We start from the raw sequence: 15862 nt of genomic DNA, 5'->3' as shown, positions 1-15862 counted from the left end.
GTATAGGCATATGTACAATGTTCGATGCAGAATAGACGTAACTGAGTTACCATATAATATACAATACTATGCGGTGTACTAATATACAATACTATATAGTGCAAGGCAGAAATGGGATGAGGTGCAATTTAGGTACAATTGACAGTAGGTGTACGAGTTGTAGTGCAAATCCTTTATCAATAAATATAAAGTGTGTTTGTGTGATCTAAAGTGTGGAGAGTGGGTGCTGCAGTGTGTTGTTTGTTTAAGTGAGTGTGTGCGTGTGGGTGTGTGTGCTGTGTGCATTTGATGGTTGTTGCATAGTGTTTATTGTTCGTTTAGCAGCCTGATGGCCTGGGGATAGAAGCTTCTTCTGAGTCTTTCTGTGCTCGCCTTAAGACTCCGGTATCGCTTGCCTGACCGCAGCAGTTCAAAGAGGCAGTTGTTCGGGTGGCTTGAGTCCTTAATAATTCTCTTAGCCTTCCCCCTGCACCGCTTGTTGTAAATGTTCTGGAGGGTGGGAAGCCCCCCTCCAATTGTGCGTTCGGCTGAACGTGTCACTCCAATTGAGACACAGTTTCTACTCTACTCTACTGCTAAGACACTCCTTCCCCTGATCTGTTCTACTAAGATAGAAGCTTCATTATAACTTCATGATAATAAAAAAAAAAAAAAAACTAAAACAAAAGTCAAGACTAGTCTGGACCCGTCGAGGACACCCACACGTGTTTCAACATTAGGGACATTAGCTACTGTACAAACAAAGTTGACACAAGGTTTATAGAAAGCGTTATATTCAGGTATATTCAGACAGATATGTATATATATATATATATATATATATCCCTTGTAACTTCCTTTTTTTTTATCAATTTTTTTTTATTATTACTTACATGAAACAAGACAACACATTAATCACAATCACAATACACAGAACTTCACAGGAAAATAACAAAAACAAAAATAATACAGAATATAACAATTTATTAATTATAAAGACAAAAAGAAAAGAAAACAGAGTTCAACCTTTTTAAATTTTAAATTCAAAATTCCAGGGGTACTATCTAATAGATGACCAAATAGCGAAGAACTAGCTAAATAGCTGCCCCCCAATAAAATCCCTAGTTAAATTCAAGACATCACAAAAGACAAGACAGACAAGACAGACAAGACATTTCCTCCCCCCCCTTCCACGAGACCGCCGGACTCCCCCGAACAAGCACCCCAACCCCGCTCAGCCGCACACGGCGGTCCTAACCTTCTCAGCTGCTGCGAACCATAGGTCAATCCCAGCCTGCCCCACCCCAATCACCCGCGCCGTGGATATCTCAAGATAAATCACATCCAACAGTGTTAGGGACCAGTTAATCACTGTGAGCTTCTCAGGCTCCTTCCATCTCATTGCTATTAGCTTCTTCGCCGCTGTGACGCCCGCTAGGACAACCCTTTTCAGTTGTACGGACGCGGGTAGTGTTGTTATATCGTTCAGGAGTAGCGTAACAGCTGTGAATGGGATAGTTAAGCCACACAGATCTGAAAGTTTGTCCGCTATTGACCTCCAGAAGCGGGCCACTGGTGGGTAATCCCAATACACATGCATATAAGTGCCAGTGGCCTTTTGAGAGCACAAAGTGCACCGAGAGTCGGTTATCAGTCCCATAGCAAATAGCTTCCTAGGTGTAAGATAGGTCCTATGAATATAATTAAAATTAATTTGCTGGTGATTGGGGTTGCGGGAAGACAATGCCACATTTGCCCAAACATCATCCCAGTCAAACTCGGGGTCCAACTCCGGGATATCCACACGCCAGATTGTATCCAATGATACATTTTTATACGTGGACTGAATTAAGAGCGTATAAAAGTCTGAGACAAACCCTCTGGAGGTCGTCCTGTCCACTATGAGCCTGAGGAAGGGGTGTGGTTGCAAAGCTTGAGCCCACGGCACGCCATGCGCCCTCAGCGCTGATCTTAGTCGAAGGTAAAGAAAGAAGGACTCGCCGGGAAGATCATAAAATTCTCTTAAGTTCTGAAACGCACGGAGGCCGTTCTTATCATAAATATCCTCCAGAATATGACCCCCACTCCTTTGACATTGAGGAATATTAACCGGCTTGTGCCCAACAAGTAATTGCTGGTTATTAAAAATTGGAGAGTCCAGGTGCCATGGGCATTTAACCCCACACGACTTCTGTACATTACGCCACGTCTGGATCACGTGAGTTATGATAGGTCCATACCTCAGTCGGCATTTCGAAATAGGGACAGTGGAGTACACCACATCCTGCAATCTTAGCGGTGAGACCGCCGCCGCTTCCAAGGAGCGCCAAGATACAGCATCCACATGGTCTAGCCAGCACATCAGAGGTCTCAGTGAAAAGGACCAGAAATAAAGCTTAAAATCAGGGATTACGGTTTCCTACGTTGAGTAGTAGCTCTTTTGATTCTCGGGCGTTTGTTATTCCAGATAAACTTAGATACCATCGATTGTACCTTGCGCCAGTGGTCTATTGGAGGGGGCAGGGGGAGCATTGAGCTAACAAAATTTATCCTAGGCAGGACGTTCATTTTGATTATGGTAGCTCGGGCTTGTAAAGAGTTAGGAAGGGACGACCATCTGTCTAGATCCTGGCGTATTTTATCATAAGTACCCGTGAAGTTGAACTTATTAGTTTGACTCAGCGTGGGGAATATCTCTATGCCTAAGTATTTAAAATGTTCCACTATGGGGATATCAGCTGGTAGTCGCACCGCTTTGGCCAGCTCATTGAGAGGTAGGCAGGCTGATTTGTTCCAGTTAATCTTAAAGCCTGACAATTTACCAAAGTCGTCAATTATTCCCAATAATTTTGTGGCCGACCGGGAAGGGTCATCCATAAAAATCAGTAGGTCATCCGCATAGAGAGCAATTTTGTGTGGTGTATTATTGATCATTATGGGGACGATGTCCTCCGATTGCCTAATAAATTGGGCCAATGGTTCGAGGGAAAGCGCGAATAGTCCTGGGCTCAGAGGACAACCCTGTCTAGAAGATCTGGAGACTGGGAAAAGTGTGGAACAGTTTTTGCCTGTCAGTATCATTGCCGACGGCGAGGCATACAGGACTTTAATCATATGAATAAAATTCTTTCCAAGACCCATGACCTCAAGTACCTTCCACAGGTATGACCATTCTAGTCTGTCAAACGCCTTCATGGCATCCAAAGACAGAACTGTGGACGGAGCTGTATTGTCTTTACTGTTATCGACTACATGCAACAGCCTCCTAAGATTATCTGCAGCCAGGCGCCCCAGGATAAAACCAGTTTGATCGCAGTGTACCAATACCGTCATAAATCTCTGCAGGCGGCGGGCCAGCACCTTGGCAAACACTTTTAAATCGGCCCGAGAAGACTCAAGGGCCTATAGCTACCACAATCATTGGGATCTTTGTCCTTCTTGAGAAGTAAAGAAATCAACGCCATGTAGACATCTCTTGAGAACTCCCCTTGTTCGATAGCGTAATTGATCATATCGAGCATCAATGGACCCAGTTGGTCCCAGAAAGCTAAATACACCTCGGGTGGAATACCATCCCAGCCTGGTGCCTTACCCCTCTGCATTTCAGCAATCGTCTCCCTTAGTTCCATAAGAGTGATCGGTTTCCCCAGTTCCTTAGCCTCTTCCTCAGAAATGTGGGGTATCTCAAGCCCGCCAATGAACGATTCAAATTTAGAGTCGTCGAGATTAACCTCTGAGCTATATAACTGTGAGTAAAACTCTTTAAAAGTGTCGTTGATCTTTTTCGAATCAGTAGTGACTGTACCCTGTCGCGTCTTGATCGAGGGGATATCCGAGAAATGATCATTCGAGCGTATTTTCATTGCCAATAGATGGCTAGGCCTGGAGCCGTGAAAGTAGTAATTTTGCCTTGTCCTATGTATCAAGAACTCAGACTGTTGTTTAAGTATGGAGTTTATTTCTTTCTTGACTATCTTACGTTGTGTGTTTAGTCGTTCACTATAGTTAGTTTGCAAAGATGCATATAGGTCCGCATATAATGTTTCCAGTCCTTCTATTTTTTTTGACCGGGATTTACGCAAATTGGAGGCGAAAAGTGTGACATGACCCCTGATAAATCCTTTCAATGCGTTCCATAGGACCCTGGGGTCATCGACCGTGCCAACATTGATCTGCAAGAATTCAGCTAGTTTACTCCTGAACTCAGAACAGAAATCATCGTTCTTTAATAAGGTTGAGTTAAAACGCCACCTGGGAGCTCTCGTGGAGAGCCTGCCAAAGGTTGCCACAAGGAAAATCCCCTTGTGGTCCGAGAGAGCCAGGGGAACCAATGAGACGTCGAAACTATCAAACATATTAGGGGACGCGAATACATAGTCTATTCGAGAGAATGTTTTGTGTCTGGCTGACAGGTGAGAGTAATCCTTGAGGGTGGGATTGGATAAGCGCCATAGGTCTGCGAGCCCCGTGTCCTGGGCCCACATCCTGAGGGCCTTAGAGGACCGTTTTTGGTCGCTTGTTTCAGAGGACCCGGACCTATCCATCTCCGCATCCCAGCACGCATTAAAATCGCCACCCACAATGAGAGCGTATCCAGTAAGTTCCAACATATTCTTCGTGATTGTATTATAGAACGCTGAATCAAATGTGTTAGGGGCATACAATGCTATTATTGCCATCTTCCTATGAGAGAACTCAACTTTTGCTATAGTAATCCTTCCCTCCGTGTCCGACCACACATCCAGGACTTTGATATCAAGGTTACGTCTTGTAACTATGACGACTCCTTTCGTCTTATCATCGGCTGAGGATGAGGAGATAACGTGATATTGTCGATTTGCTAGCCTTGACACATCACCCACCAATAAATGCGTCTCACTAAGGAGAGCAATGTCAATATTTCTTCTCTTCAATAACCAAAGGACACTGGCACGCTTGTGTGGGGCGTTAAGACCCCCTGCGTTCCAAATTAAAATATTCAATTTAGCCATGGTCGAGTTTGTCTAAATGCGTAGAGAACATACCAGTGCAGCCAGGCTGAGTACAGAGGCGCTGATCCAGGCGGGCCCAGACGGTCAATCCCAGGAGTTCAGAGGAGGAACAATTACACACATATAAGACAACAGTACATAAAACACAGAAAAATACCACCCCAGTTACAACCCCCCCTCCTTCTACTCTAAACCCTAACCCACCCGTCCTATTATAAACCCTCCTATATCCACTCTCCAATCCCCTCCCTATGCCCCATCCACTAAGGATGGTCATCTTCCTATCATTTCCCACTGGAGTCATGGATCCAATAAGACGCTCTCCACTCCGACCCCCCTCTAGATAAACCCCTGATTAAACCCCCACTAGTCCAATAAACACAAATTAAAATTAAATTCAATAAAGATATCGGTCGAAAACCACCGTGAGCCTTGGCCCTAACATGAGACAACTATAATGGAAAAAATAGCCATTATTATATAATAACTCAACATCAACCCTGTAACCATCTACTTCCGAGTCTGCGTATTAATGTCGCAATGTTATAGCATAAATGGATAAAGGAAAATTCAAAACAAAATTAAATTAAAGCATACCAGCAGATAGTCTAAGGCAGGATCGGATCACAGGTAAATTGCACAAACAGATGTCATTTAAACATCGACAATAAGAGGAAAGGGAAAAAAGGGGGTTATGTTCAAAGTGCACGCATGTAACAGCCCCTCTGATCAGGCACAACGGCTGGAATGACATAACCTATGTAAGAATAGAATTAAACACCTTCATTAACCCGGGGATAGTAATAAGCTATACCTGACACAACCTGTTATCATATATTGTATATATATATTCAACCGACCTTCTACTACTGGAGCCCAAAGCTCAAAACAGACTGGATATAAAAATAAAAGCATACAAGAAGTTAGTTAAGGACCCGATCACCGTTGAATTGTGCAAACCGATGTCATTAAACAGCAACAACAACCAAAATACGTAAACATTAACGGGTCTCGAGTGTCTCGGCGCGGGCGATAGACACAGCCTGCTAGCTAGCCCGAGGCTAGCGCGTAAGCTAGTGATGAATCCGGCTAGCATGCTAGAATCTGTTTTGTACATTGTTCAGCTAGCTAGCTAGCTTGCATAGAGGCGACACACACGTACGACCATGAGGTCAGCATTAGCAAGTAACAGAAGTCATTGGGATGCCCCGCTAGTTTGGATGGGCAGTGGATAGTTAGCATGTCTGGCATGACAACAAGCATCTGTGAGTAGTCCGCCCCATCAATGTATTCAGGCCCACACCGCCAAGTCACTCACCCGACATAGATATCAAGCTACAGTCTCGGCTATCCCCCAGAGATATTCCTTTGCTTTAGCCAAAGACCAAAATGAACGCCGATCATCGTCCTTACCCAGCACAGATCATTTCGCCGGAGCGAATAGCGTAGGCCTCAGGCCTAGTTTCCAAAGCCTGGACATGACCACTTTGTATTCGCCTCACTGTGCTTGAACCTCCGGCGTAAAGTCTTCGAAAATGGCCACTTTGTGATCGCCAAGACTTAGTTTACCCCTTCTGGCACGGGCCGACCGCATGATGAGCTCCCTCTGCTGAAGTCTGTTCAGCTTGACAATGATGGGCCTCGGCTCTTTGTTCACTCCAGGACTGGTCCTGCCCGCTCTGTAGGCCGATTCACATACGGGAGGGCTGGGGAGAACATCTTTCCCCAGTATTTCCTGCAGCAATTCCGGCATGGTCTCCGAGAGACGGCCTCCCTCGTTGCCCTCCGGTACACCAACAATCCTGATGTTGTAGCGTCTCTCCCGGGACTGCATTTCCACAATTACCGACTGTAGTTTGGCAACTTCAGCCTGCCTAGCCAGCAGGGAGGTCTCCAGACCCGCCATCCTCTCGCCTTGTAGTGCGACCTCTGTCGTTAGCGTGGCTAGTTCGTTAGCATTAGCCGAGGAGACAACGTGCAGCGACTCCATCTTGTCTTTCAACGGATCGACCGCCAACCTAATTTCCTCTGACATCTCTCGATGAAGGTTATCAAAAAATTCCGCCTGCACTTTTCTTTGTGTTTCAGCGAAGCGTGTCTCAAAGTCTGCATGGAGTTTGGTCATGACCGAGAGTACAGCTTCGCTTATCTCACTGATACCGGGCGACTGCGCGGTTAGGCCCGGTGGCAGTTTGCTGGCTGGGGTGCTCATGGATCTGGTCTCCACCACCGACATCGCAGAAAGTTGAAAAAAGTCGACGACAGTAGTTGAAACTCGACGACTCAACAAGCAGACAAATAACAAATAAAAATAAAATAAAGACTAATGGGGAGAAAAGTATATTTCGCACGATAGAAGGGAGCTCACGTGAAACACGTCTACTCCATGATCGCCTAGCTCCGCCCTCCCTCATCCCTTGTAACTTCCTAAGGATTTTGACAAAAATGGGCCTTGGATCAAAGCCATATAACTTTAACTGTTTACTATTTTTAAAACATTTTTTCCCCCATGATTAACACTAATAGCCTAATCTCAATATATCTGTAACAAATTACATATATTTCGGAATTGTAACTACTTACATTTGTGTTTGTTTGATACCACGTCCGTTTTTATTGAAAAAAAACGGATAAATAGTCATATTTATCATATTTCTATACATTTCTGATACCACATTACAGCGTGTGTAAACTCGACGAAATACCTCTGAATAAGAATCTGCCATTAGAAAAAAGAAAGGTTGACTAATTCGGTCAGAAATAGCGGAGACGCTAAACGTTAGTAAGCGCTTATTATTACTAGAATATTCTGCGGGCGAGCATTATTCAATCTCCCGGGAGAATTCTGAACACGGGTCGCTGGTCGGCCGACTACCAGAGCTCTTCCGTGAATGGAGCTCTAGTTACACTTCCTCATAGAAGCGACGCGGGCCGGGGGGGCTCGTATTTCAGCGTGTGACACGCGATAGACCAGAGGGAGTGGAGCAGAGGTAGATGTTATGGTGCTTCTGTGTTGAAAGCTCGCTCGCACCCCCCCCCCCCCCCCCCCCACTCACCGGAGCAGAATGGTTCACTTTCAGTCACTTTGGCCGGCATGAGCACCCCCCTTCTCCCTAGTTGCTGGCAAAGTGAGCTGTAGAGGAATTGCGCCACCGTGTGTTTTACATCGGTAACAGCACCTTTTTAAATTACACTGAGCCTTGACGCTGTGTATTATACATTGCATTTGGTAATTCTATCTAGAATTGAACGAATGAGAGCAGATTAAAAATGCCTTTTAACATGGGAGCGGTGCAGAGGAAAACTGACGCCAGGACCACCGTAGGTACCCTATGCTAATAACTTTTGTTTTAGAGTGTTTCAAATCATAAGCTTTTGACATAATGAAAACATATGTAAAATGAACATATTTTCCCAATTTCATGAAATAATAATAAACACAGACACCGCTGTGCTCACACACACACACAAAACATTTCAAGAAAGTAGTTTTCATGACCAGGAAGCCATGCGGTAAATATAAATATACAGTATATACAGCGTTGTTGTACATGCTATCATACAGAGTTATAAGGGTAGACTATACTACCCTGCAGAAGCTAACTGCAGTACTGTTTTATCTTGTGATAAAGTTTCAGAGTTCAATCGTGCTCTGTTCTAGAGAAAAAGTGTATAAAAAAATCGCAGTAACTACAAAAACACTGGATAGTAGGGGTGTAAAGGTACACGGACGTATCCATACCGAACCAAACCGTTTCAGTGTGTACCGTACATACCGTACCGAACGGCTGTGTAGTGTACCGAACGAATACAACGGTATGTTAACCACTAACGACCGCCCACCTGTTTTTTTTCACAATCTAATATAATTATTATTATTAAAAAAAATATTACAAGTCGATTATTAATTTCAATATAGAATATTCGTTGACAGCCCTACAAGTACAATTAGTTACTGCACACTACATCACCCCTGAGTGGAACATGCAAAGCCAAACTTTCCCCCACTGTACCAAAAACCTGTACCGAACCTTGACTTCAAAACTGAGGTACGTACCGTACCGTGGTTTTTGTGTACCGTTACACCCCTACTGGATAGTCAAAGAACTTTAAAGCCATTTTTCTCAGTTTCACCGTTTGCGTAGTGACTGCAGTTAGCTTCTGCAGGGCAGTGTAGTCTACCTCCATACTATAGGTATAAAACACAGGGGAAAGCGAGCGACAGCATAGCCACTGTATGAATGAACCCTCAGCTGAGGACACAAGTCCAGTTTTTAAACCTACGTTGAACCTGTTTAACCTGTAGCTACAGTACAATGAGTGCTACTACAATATGCCACTCCTGTGCACCCAGTGCAATTGTTCAGCCACCGACAAGCCAGCTTTTGTTATTTGCTATTTGCAGTTCTACTGTAAGGGCTTTGCAAAGGATCCATGCAACGGTATGGGTTTTTACTATACTGTTAATAATAATAATGTACTTTATTTGTATAGCACCTTTCATACAAATATTGCAGCGCAAAGTGCTTCACAGCAGTAAAAAAGACATAGGCGTAAAATGAGCACAAAATTGGCAGATCAAGAGCAATGCATAACGTGCAGACATAAAATGAGCATAAAATAGACAGCAGCAAAATAGACAGTCAAGATAATAATAAACTTTATTTGTATAGCACCTTTCATACAGGGGATTGCAGTTCAAAGTGCTTTACATCAGTAAAAAATAAGACGTAAAATCAGTGTAAAACAAGCAGCAAGAGCAAAGCATAAAGTGGGATCAAATAATGCAGATATATTAATCAACATCATATCAGAACTATAACGTTCCAATAGGCTTCTTGAATTTCTGTAATCTGTTACAAAACATGATAAAGGTCATAGTATGCACCCAGCGGATAGTGGGGCGTAGAAATAAAAGTAAGAAATAAGTCAAATAATAGCAAGGGTAAGACAGGGCAATAAAATGATAATATTGAGAAATGTAATTAAGTCTCTCACTTCAGCAACTTTAAACTGTCTAAAAAGAATGCTGTCTCTTTGGTTACCAACATTCCTTTTACAAAACATAACATGGCATAAAACAACATAAAAGTGCCGTCTTTAATTTCTCCTGATGAGAAATTAGACAACAATACCCTCCATATCGGAGCTGACTAGCACCACACCAATACATATAGTTGCTGTCTCCCATACTTTGACCCTTCTAACCTCCCTCTCAGGGCCAGCCTCCCTCCCTCAGGGCAAGATTCCCTCACTCCCTCTCTTGGGCGAGGCTCCCTGTCAGGGTGCAGTTCTAGGCATGAGTCCCTTTCAACTCCAATTAAAGGCACCTGGATGGTTAATGTCCATATTGTTGTTGTCTCCTATACTTTGTCCCTTCTAACCTACCTCTCAGGGCCAACCTCCCTCCCTCAGGGCAAGATTCACTCACTCCCTCTCTGGGGCGAGGCTCCCTGTCAAGGCGCAGTTCTAGACATGGGTCCCTTTCCACTCTGATTAAAAGCACATCATGGTTAATGTACAGCCTCTGCTATTGGGGCCTAGAAATACAAATAAAATAAGATAATAAGAGAATAGGGAATACAAATTATAATAAATAATAAAGACACCAAGATTTAGTCTGTAAAGCCTTTCACATTTCCTGCTCACGGTCCCAAAACTTCCGGCCTGTCTGTGGGAAAACAGTAATTGACTAGTATGGATGTCCGGATATATAAAATAAAAGAGAATAAAAACATAAAAGGTGAATAAAAACATGGGGAATGCAATAATAATAAAACATAGAGAAATAGTGCAATATAAAATAGTGCAATGTCAATCACAGAGAAATAGTGCAGTATAATAGTGTAAAGTCATGCAGTTAAATGCTTTGGTAAAGAGATTTTAAGCTGCCTTTTAAAAATGTCTAACTTTAAAGATAAGGCATAGAACATTAAATCACATAGTTTTTCATATTATGATCTAACATCTTAATAGGCCTCTTTGTTTACGGTTTGATTGTCACTGACACATAAAATAGACATATCAAATCATGATCAGTATATATCATGTTCTCCATGATACAGTACATGTTGTAAATAGAATATATATATACTGTATGTTTTTTAGTTAATGAAAAGAAAACCTTTCTTGCTGCAGTATTAACACACCTAAAATACATTTTAATGAAATGGCAACATGACAATTCTATTACAACATATTTATAAAAAATATATATTGTGGTATGATATTTTGGCCACATAGTCAGTCTTCAGATGAGTCCCAGGTGTCTGCTCGTTCAGTGTAGTTCACTGTTTGTCTCTATGTGATGAGTAATGTTGACTAGCATACTGTAAATCTGTATGGAAATCTGTATCACCCATATCTTGCTTAATTACATTTTGTCCAACTGCATAATATCACATGTATCAAGTACCTAGGACTTACACTAGAGCAGTCTCTCTCATGTGAGAATAGTGCTGCCAACATTTTATCCAAGTGTGCAGGCAAACTCAAGTTCCTGTATCGGAAACAGGCTTTTTGAACTTGCTCTTAAAAAGCTGTTAGTGTCCTCCTTGCTTCAATGTCATTTTGACTATGCGAGCGCAGCATGGTTCAGTGGTCTGTCGACTACATTAAAAAACAAACTTCAGGTGATGCAAAACAACACTATTCGGTACATACTAGGTGTGTCTCCCAGAATGCATGTAGGAAGTGCCATTTCATAAAGGTGGGACTGCTACCAGTGCACCTCAGGGTTGAACAGGTGAAACTGAACCACATGTTCAACATAGTAAATGGTACAGCCCCAAGCTATCTGAAGTATCAGATCAATATGGTCCATACGCAGCATGGACACAATACCAGGGCCAGTGTTCGCTCTTGTAAGGTGCCGCGTATGGAAGCAAATGAGTGCCATAAGTATTTGAATTTAATCAGACACCGCATTTATAGCATTGAAAATAATTACTTTGAAAACATGTATAATAACTTTGAAAACATGTATCTGAATTTTTTCAGACACCGCATTTATAGTTCCAGACACCGCATTTATAATAGTAATTATTTTCAATGCTATAAATGCGGTGTCTGATTAAATTCAAATACTTATGGCACTCATTTGCTTCCATACTGCGGGTCAAGTCTATGGCTCAGAGCAACACCGGTATCTCAATGTGGAACATCCTTACTGTCAGGTTCTTCTAGAGGAATATTTAAAGGTCAGGTTCGCTCATATCTCTGGTATAAAGTGGCCGGATAGCTGTCAGGTCATACTTGTATTGTTGTTTTAACTATGGTATAATAAATGTGCTATTTTATGGTATTTGGTCAGGATGATATTGACTTGTTTTTAGATATGTAGAATATGGATTTGTTGTGTTGGACGTTTGCTTTATGTGTTGTTTTATGTTATTTGTACATGTCCTTTGGTCAGAAGAACATCGGGGACCATGCTGGAAATAAGTGTTGTCACTTTTGCATGTCATCCCTTGGATTTGTTGTGTCTTTGGATCCATAAATAAAATCAATCAATCAATGTATGTACATTTGACATGTTCATTATTTTCCCATCTCATTTGTCTAGTCTTTATCTTTTATTACCATGATCCTCTCTGTTAACTTCCTCCCTCTGTCTCCACCTCCAGTCCTCTCCCTTACCTCCTCTCCCTCCTCAACCTAACCTTCAAGTTCAACATGTATTCGTCACATAACACACAATGTACATGTACAGTCAGTGGTAGTGAAAAGCTTCCCCTGTGCGCTCTCTCTAAACCAGTGGTTCTCAATGTATGTAGGGCTCTTTCGAAGTTGCCCTCTTTCGAAGTCGGTTATGCTTAGAGTTTGGAATCAGGGCTGGTGGTCTATCGCCGTGCTCTAAAGATAAACTCTAAGCATAACCGACTTCGAAAGAGGGCCTAAGCATAACCAGTTCGAAACAAGGCGGATATTAATAAAATTGTCAATCAATCATTCCAATAACACACGCTCACTTCATTCTTAGATGGCAATTGGCATGCACCTCTGAGGCGTTTTTCCGTAGCCGCATTTCTCGGAGACGCTCTCTGATTGGCCGACGCCTGTTTCTACACTGGTTAAGCTTAGGCACTCTTTCGAAGTTGGTTAAGGTTAGAATTTGTCTTAGAGCGTGACGGCAAGTTCTTTCGATGGTTAAGCTTAGGCACTCTTTCGAAGTTGGTTAAGGTTAGAGTTTGTCTTAGAGCATGGCGATAGAACGCCAGGTAGTTTGCAGGCGGTTTGACGTGGAAATGGGCAAAGACACAGCTCGTCACACGATTGGGCAAACGCGTCAGTGGCCAATCAGAGAGCGTCAGTCAGTGCCAATCAGAGAGCGTCTCCGAGAAATGCGGCTTGGTTTGGTAATCACGCTTCTTAGATGGCATGCACTTCCGTACTTTCCGCCAATCAGCGCGCTATCTGTGGCTGCCACAGGTTTGCCCCTTGAGAGGATTCGCCGGCGCTGCAGCTGGACCCTACTCGGAGCGGGGGGAAAGGGGGCGCGTACGTCAAGGCTCCAATAGACATCATTCATTTTACCCCCCCCCCCCCCCGCGCTCTTTTCCCCCCTTCCCCCCACCCCCGCACGCGCTCCATGTAACGCGGAAGTGCAGTGGTCTATGGATGCATTCGGCTTAAGCCCCTTTTCATAGACTTCACAGCATTAATATACCACGATATGGATTCTCTCCCCCAAATCTGCCAGGCGGTGCTTCAGAAACAAACAAGTGTGACGGTAACGTCAATAAACCAAAAACCAAGTCAAGAAAATACGAAGAAGCTTATCTCGCGAGATTTTTCTATATTGTATTGTTGTTGTGTATGTTATTGTTCTAGCAAAGCGATTCCCCCCTCTCAGTTTTTGGTTATTGTTACTGGTGTAGTAGAATTTGGTTGCACAATTTGAAAGCTCATGATATTGATGTTATTTCAATACATTTAAACTTGGCCCAATTCATCAAATCATGACTATGTTGTTGGGGCCAGGGCAAAATATTTGGGATATTAGTACCTAGCTTCTTGTCTCTGGAGAACATGATAAATAATGCTGGCGTGTTCCCTTTAAATGTTTTTTTTGTGGTGGGGGTGGCAGCCGATATCAGCAGTCAGGAATATATACATCCACCACCACCACACATTCTGTCAAATGATTGTTACCAGCTGTGGGGGAGGAATGCCCTGGTTGTACCAGACTCATGTGGAACCGAGGGTCTGGAGAAATGCTCCCTCTTCATTGTTAACCTTTATGCTGAGTCACAGTGGTTGATTGATTGATTGAAAACTTTATTAACAGATTGCAGAATGGGTACAGTACAGTACAGCTCAATATACAATTGTTAAGGGGATGCAGACCAGAGAAAGACTTTCGTCTTGTTTACATCAGGGTCCCCCATTTTCAATTCATCATAACATATATATATGACACACATGACATACAGATAGACAGTACTGCTACATCTATACATTTATGACATACCAGATTTGCAAATACAGTACTGTTTGTGATACAAAAAGAGTCCAGAAAAGAGAGTATTGGAGGAGGTTGGGTAGGTGGGGGGGGGGGGAACTGTACATTGGAGGTGGGTGGGGTGGGGGGTTGGGTAGGAGGGGTGGGTCCGTGGGTGGGGGACACTGTACATTGGAATATTGACAAAGCCATAGTTGGTCATTTACTGTGGTGTGATGTGCAACGTGCTTTAAGTCCCCTGTGTAGTCGTGATGGAGAATTATGTTATGCACATATACTGTAATGCTGATCTTTAGAACATGTTCATGGATTAGTGTTAATCGTAGAACTCCTTTTCAGTTGTTTCTCTCTGCATCTCCCCAGTGGTTGTTCTATCAAGTTGTCCCGCTCACCAGTTTGAGATAGTGATGAAAAGTGCCCATACAATGATTAACTACAGTAAAACTATAGCTGTATTAGTGTGTATCGAAGAAAAACAACACAGGACTACTATAAGTTTGTACACAATTAAGTTCCATAAATTCCAGTGACTGTGTGCAGCCAGTCTTATCCTCTCTCTTTTTACCTTTACCTCCTCTCTCTCTTACCTCCTCTCTCTTTTACCTCCTCTCTCTTTTACCTCTTCTCTCTCTTACCCCCTCTCTCTTACCTCTCTCCCTTACCTCCTCTCTCTTATCTCCTCTCTCTTACCTTCTCTTACCTCCTCTCTCTCCTCTTCAAGGTGAATGTGCCCAGATGATGAATGTTGCCTGCAGCTTTTCAGTTTGTTAGTGCTGAACTAAAGAAAAACATCCACACAGATTGAAATGTCGTCTTAGTTTAATTAACACCGTTTTTTAGAGTCCTGTCCATCTTTTCAATTGTCTCCTCGTTGGCACTCAACCCTGGCGCCTATGTCTGGACGTTTTGATTGATTGATTGAAAAGTTTATTAACAGATTGCAGAATGGGTACAGTACAGTACAGCTCAATACATACAATTGTTAAGGGGATGCAGACCAGAGAAAGACTTTCGTCTTGTTTACATCAGGGTCCCCGTACCGGTCGGTCGCACACTGTAGTCATTAGATGATCCTTTTGAACTAACATGCATTGACTTTTACACCGATATCCTCTCTTCCTTGCAGGTGCTCCATGTTCTTCTTAGCAGAAACATTTCCATCGCAGTGACTGTGGAACGCTCTGGACTCGACAACAACATCTGGCTCTGAGCGAAAAAACGGCAGCATGTCGAACAGGCCAAAGATCCATGTGTTCATGGGTGCCCCCCCTCCTCCTCCTCCTCCCCTGGTATCAGTGCCTGGGGGTGGGGTGGAGGATGAAGAGGACCTCCTGGGTGCGTGGAGGACCATGGAGCTCTCCTGGCTGGGAGGCAGGCTGAGGTCCAGGACAGGTGAGGATGGGAGAGAGAGAAGAGGCTTTTTACAGAG

General features: G+C 43.2%; 1 protein-coding gene across 2 annotated transcripts in view; it reads left to right on the top strand.

The window, feature by feature from the left end:
* The window catches only part of shld2 (shieldin complex subunit 2), a 178324-nt gene that overhangs the window by 84216 nt on the left and 78246 nt on the right, over positions 1–15862 (top strand). The window contains exons 1-2 of one of the 2 annotated variants that reach the window (XM_084321640.1): positions 13574–13701; positions 15560–15825. In XM_084321640.1, the coding sequence (XP_084177766.1) occupies positions 15660–15825 (166 nt within the window). In that variant the 5' untranslated portion in view covers positions 13574–13701; positions 15560–15659. Of the gene's footprint in view, positions 1–13573; positions 13702–15559; positions 15826–15862 lie in introns of those variants that run through there. The other variant, XM_084321641.1, reaches the window with a different exon arrangement.

Source organism: Notolepis coatsorum (genome assembly GCF_963971535.1).
Source record: "Notolepis coatsorum genome assembly, chromosome: 9".
Lineage (NCBI taxonomy): Eukaryota > Metazoa > Chordata > Actinopteri > Aulopiformes > Paralepididae > Notolepis > Notolepis coatsorum.
The sequence above is the reverse complement of the archived record's forward strand: the minus strand, read 5'-3'. Positions and strand labels throughout refer to the sequence as shown.